The 6,000-nt window shown below is 38.1% G+C and overlaps 1 protein-coding gene across 1 annotated transcript in view; it reads right to left on the bottom strand.

Moving 5' to 3' along the window:
* Positions 1 to 534: 534 nt before the first annotated feature.
* The window catches only part of SGCZ (sarcoglycan zeta), a 126,962-nt gene continuing 121,496 nt past the window's right edge, over positions 535 to 6,000 (bottom strand). The window contains exon 7 of the mRNA XM_044680993.1: positions 535 to 729. Within this exon, the coding sequence (XP_044536928.1) occupies positions 535 to 729 (195 nt within the window). The remainder of the gene's footprint in view (positions 730 to 6,000) is intronic.

The raw sequence follows: 6,000 nt of genomic DNA, 5'->3' as shown, positions 1-6,000 counted from the left end.
TCTCTCTCTCTCTCTCTCTCTCTCTCTCTCTCTCTCTCTCTCTCTCTCTCTCCTTTCTGTTAAAAACCATGTATTGAATTTAATTGTTTAGTAAAGCAAGCATTACATAATGCTTTCAATATTTTAAAATTATGGGATAAAAGTTTACATCCAAAAAGATGAATGGAAAATTGTGCTTTCAGACAGTAGTGTTAGTTATCATACAGGGTTTCCCAATTCCCGATGTGTCTCCCTATGGGATACTGAGGGAATGTCTCTGGATCACGTATGTACGTGCAGTTTCCATCCTGGTCCTGCCAAAGTTTAAAGCATGTGTTTGCCTCCATGTAGCAAAGACACCCAGGGGGAAGGAAGGATCCGGATTTCCTGCTGAAGACAACAGTGTCCCCCAAAACCTCGGTGTTGTCTCCCTATTGAATAGCTTTGACTGAGGCTCTCTGCCTGGGACTCCTTGGGAGGCAGACAGAGCAGAACTGGGTTGCAGACGGCCTGGAAGGGAAGGCTATTCTGGTGTGAGGTGCCATCAGGGGCGTGTCAGTGCCACAAGCAGATGCTGCTACTGGAGTGACACGTAGAACCCACTCCGGCTGGGGAAAGGTACAGTTTGCCATTGGGACAGGCACAGAGCTCATACACAGTCTGTTGAGGTCCTGGGGAGCTTGGTGGGGCAGCTGAAAAGGAGCCCACAGGCAGATTTCCCAGACGAATGGTGTCTGCATTTAAAAATATCTAGGAGGAAAAGAAACCAGAGTTTAATGTTTCTGGACATGGTAGCATCCTTCAGAACTTTGTTCTAATACCTGTCCATCCTCTATGATCCTTGTTTATGTCCTTCCCTATGCTCATCACAAGGCATCCTCTTGACATGCTAGAGGAAGGCTTCTTTTGACAACCAAATGATACCAAGTGAACTTGTCAGTTGCTTGCTAGCTCTTCCTTGCTCTTTACCGGTCCATATTAGAACTTGAATTTTTTTTTTTTTTTTAAAAGGAGGAGGAAATCTGGGCATAGTCAGATGTGGACATTTGATTTTTGGAAAAACTGGATAAAAAAAATCCCACAGCAGTTAAGGCAACCCAGAAGAAATTCTCACCAAAAAACTATGTCCCATTACATATGTGGTCATAGGATAGAAACACAATCCTTGAAGGAAGAATTGCAACCTATTTATTATCAGCTATACGAATACTCCAAATCACTAGAAACAAGATAAATGCATTTCAAAACATCTCTGAAGTTACTTTTTATGCTCAGAAATTTTGCAAAGATGATAAGAGATGGGGAATATTCAGTATTGGAGGGATTGTGGGAAGACTAGCATCCCAGGCCATTGTTGATAGAACTATAGGTTAACATAATCATTTTGGAAAACAATCAGGAGTTATGCAAATAAAGTTATTATAATGTCCTTTAATCCAGAATTTTTGCCATTAAGAGGTCATTGATTAAAAGAAATTCTTAATAGACACCAAAATATTTAAAGAAATGCTTTTTGTGATAGGAAAAGAAGAGAAAAAAAAGGATTCATTGAGGGCTAACTAAAAAAAATTTGTAGTACATGATGTGATGGAAACAATAAATAAGATGAATACAGAGAAGTATGTAAAAACTTATGTGAACTGATATAAAGAGTCAAGAAAATTAAATATTTGGTAAAGACTTCAACAACATAAATGGAAAGAACAACTATAAAACAGTCTAAAATGAATGTTACAAAATTACAAAGAAGGAACATAGACCTGAGGAAACACCTTCTTTCTTTGCTTTGCAGATTTGGAAAGTTGATGGGTGTGGAATATTGCAAATAGTTTTAGATTTCTTTCTATAGTTTGATAATTTTTTCTTTTTCCTCTTTAGGAAAAAAATGTTATTTTTTATATAGGAACAAATCTCTGGAAGTGGGAAGGGAGAGGGATACAAGAGGAAAATTAAGGATACATAAAAAAATAAATGCTAATAATATCTGCGTATCCTTAACATTGTTAAGCTGGAAGTGCCCTCACAATGGAAGGCCTTGAGACCATGCCATATTAATATCTATTGAAGTGCGTGATAAAGCATTGTATAGAAGAGGTATAAAACTCATTTGACTTAATTTTGGAAAGCAGATGTAGGGACAATTGGTGTGAGTTGCAGAGGGACACACTTATGCTCTCTGTAAAGAAGATGCCACTAACAATGAGAACTATACAAAAGTGGAACGGGTAATTGCAAGAGGTAACAGCATCTCCCCAGAGGTTTTCAAGTCTACTGTGGTTAAACATTTATGGGCATATTGCTTAGAATATTTTTTCTCCAAGCATGAGTTGGATAATGGGGCCATTTTGGTCCCTTGTAGTCCTAGGATTCTCTCTGGGCTTTAGTTTCTTTGTCTGCAAAATAAGAGCTTTGGATACTAGGAAGTTTAGAATCCCTTTAGCTCTAACCACTATGGTCCTATAATCAAAGAAAATGGCGTAGAAGCATTAGATCAAGAAAGGTGAGTGGCCAGTCCTCTCTAGCTGGCTTTCTTCTTATCCCCTGGCATACAAATAGGGATCAAGTAGACCCTTGATTGAATCAGGGCCAGGACATCTATTTGTGTAATACACCATTCAGGAGTCAATGGGGGCTGGCACCTCCTTTGAAACTTTCGATCTTAAAGAATTTCTAAGAGTGCTGAGGAGCTAAGTGACTCACCTTGGGTCACAGCCAGATGTAAATGGTGCCAGGTTGACTCAAGAGTCCTTGAACCTTGCTGGCAGTAAATGGGGCAGAAAGACATAGTGGTATTCAGTTTTTGTCCCAACCAGAATTTTGGGTGTCATTGATTACTGATTTGCTATTGCAGCCAGATCAATTACCACATAGGAACATTCATGAAAGAAAATTCTGAAGCATTCACGTATGTCTGTATATTTGTAACCAGATAAGCCTAATGCTTAACCTCCTTAATGGCAAGTCACTTAACCTCCATTGCTAGTGCAGTGGATATAAGTCAGGGAGACCTGAGTTTAAAGCCAGCCTCTGACCTTTACTAGTTGTGTGAACCTGGACAAGTCATTTAACTTCTCTTAGCCTCAGTTTCCTCATCTGTAAAAACAAGACAGGACTTCTCTAGTTATTGTGATGATCAAGTGAAAGAACAATTTCGATATACTTTGCAAACTTGAATGTGTTATATAAATGCTAATTTTTATTGTTACTAATTTATTCCCAAATATACAATCCCTCCTTGCTTCATTTTCCTAGATATATTATTTAGGTGACATTTTGCTGACCAGCACATTTAATTTTTCTATTTATCTATTTAATGATCATTTATTAAGGTCCATGATGTGCAATGCCAGTGTAAAGCTCAGGAGGAGATTTAGTGCTTAAGTAAGAGACAGTATCTTCCCTCATGAAGCTTACAGCCTAGTAAGGGGATAAGGCAGAAACTAAGATGGCATGTGATGGCCTGAAAGAGATGCATGATAAGAGAGTTGCAAACAGTGTTAGATAAGGTCTGGGGGTAATGGGACTAGGGAATTCTCTAAAGAAAAGCTATCATTTTCATTGGGAATTTTAAGGATGGCTAGGGTGATCATATTGCACATACACTCACATACATGTAAGTGTATACAGATATACACTGCATATGTATGATATATATATATATATATACATAACATAGCAGAATAGTTGTTTCTTGCAAACTTCTACAACCCAAATACTTCAGAAAAAATTAAATGCCAGACACATAGTAGCTAAAATTGAATTTACAAGATAACAAGACAAACATAAGCACCATAGAGAAGAAATTGGAAGACACAGGGGACCTTCTTTTCAATAAAGTAGAGACCTTGAAAAAGAAAGCAACAGATTTGGAATACTAAATACAGAAGTAGTAGAACATTTGGGAGGAGATAAACAAAAGACAACAATGCTAGGAGAATACATGAATTTTATAAAAGTACCTGAACTTTAAAATAGGATACAGATAAGAGAATATAAGGACCATAGGTCTCCAATAATAATGTGAGAATAAAAGAAATCTTCAGGAAATAATACAAGGAAACTGTAAAGAATATTTGAGGGGGCAGTGAGGTAGCTTGGTGGATTGAGAGCCAGGTCTAGATGTGGGAGGTCTTCAGTTCAAATTTGGACTCAGACACTTCCTAGTTGTGTGACCCTGGGCAAGTCACTTAGCCTCCATTGCCTAGCCCTTATCACTCTTTTGCCTTGGAACCAATACACAGCATTAATTTTAGAACAGAAGGTAAGACTTTTTAAAAAAGTATTTGAATATGGACAACAAAGTACTGATCAATCAAACTGACAGAGTACCACTGAGGCAGAATGGGAAAAATGATTGCAACTCCAAGGTATGTTATGATTTAATCTCATCTTTTCAATACTGTTGTGAGGAAGATTTGATTAGGTATTGATTAGGAAGTACATAGTAGGAAGGAGCTGGAGCTGGGAATTCCAGGTTGGAATGAAGGAGCAGGAAGAGGTGACTTGGCCCTGAGTGAGGACTCCATTAGTGGTGGGCAAAAACTGTTGCCAGCCTGGGTGACCTCAGAGCAAAGGACACCCTGCTTTCTGATTTTCCCCTGGGATCCTGTGTGGTGTGGCATCTAGCAAAAGGACAAAATCTATAGAGCCAAGGGAGGAGGAGAAGTTTGAGAACTGGAGGACAGTGCTTCAAGCAAAACCCTCACAACCTGGTACCTGAGATCATCTTGACTCCTGGCATCCAGAGATCATCAGTGGATAGCAGTGAGAATCCCAAAGCCACAAAGCCTAGCTGTACTCAAGCCTGGCAGGTTCCAGGTCTGAAGCAGAGGCATTTATAGCTCCTTGGTCCCTGTTAGTTTAGATCACTTAGATAAGAGTAGAATAAGTCCTCCCATTGCCCTGTGGTTTTATCCTTTAGATTGTAAGCATAGAAATCCCTTTCCCACCTTTTAGTCAAACATAATTAAAGTTGTTAATTCCCTTTTACCTTGTTAGCCTGTTTCTAGTCTCTGGCCTAGTGGAAGCTGAGTGACAGTTAAGATCAACTGCCATTCCTGTGGGAATCCAGTAAACTCTGGTCTCTTCACCCTGGTCCAGTCTGTCATAAATCCTAGAGTGTGTTCCCACAAACTACTTAGTTTATTATAATATCCCTGGTGACCCCATTACCTTACATATATTTTCTACAATACCAAACTAAAACTTATTGTAACCAGTTGGGAATTCAAATAACACACAAATAACAATCCTAAGAAATCAGAATGAATGACATAAAATGTTAATCAGCAGCAAAAAGCTCAAGTTGTATTTGGATTACATCAGACTAAAGAGTTATTTTTTCATTGGCATAGAGATTATTTGTCTGCCAATGGAAAATGTTGACATATTTAGTTTGTACCCTAAAATATTGTGGCTGTAATTTTGAAATATTGTTTAGTCATGAACAGGTGAACTTCAGCTTATTAAGGGGACAATCATCATGGATTCCTTGTAATATTTCATCTTCGCACATCATGTATTGTGCACTTGGTCCTATGACATCATAACAAACAACCATGTGGTTTGGGTTTATATATATCATGGGGAAATAACTAAACCTAATCTCTTACCAGAGACATTTAATATTTATAGAGCTCTTATGATGATAGTATTTGCCATGCAGTGGAAAGAGTGAAGAGTGTATAGTAATTATGAAAGTATCCCAGCTAAAGAAAATGACAGAGACCCTTGATTCAGATTACATATCTGGTTTTGGATAAATCACTTAACCTCTCAGCATGTTTTATCTGGGCTTAATTTTTGTTTGAATTAGGAAGGAAAAGAGAACAAAGAAACATTCTAAAAGCTATTTTGATGAAATCAGGGTGCATGTAAATAAGGCTTTCCCATTTGTAATGGGAGCCAAGAAGGAGGAGTTTATCTATATACTTCCCTAAACCACTTCTTAATTTAAGCCTATTTATCCCTCACTAATCCACAAAAGAGGACTACAAAATTCTAGAACTGATTCAAGAGACT

This window comes from Gracilinanus agilis, chromosome 6 (assembly GCF_016433145.1).
Source record: "Gracilinanus agilis isolate LMUSP501 chromosome 6, AgileGrace, whole genome shotgun sequence".
Lineage (NCBI taxonomy): Eukaryota > Metazoa > Chordata > Mammalia > Didelphimorphia > Didelphidae > Gracilinanus > Gracilinanus agilis.
Note: the sequence above shows the minus strand (reverse complement) of the source record. Positions and strands in the feature narration are given on the sequence as shown.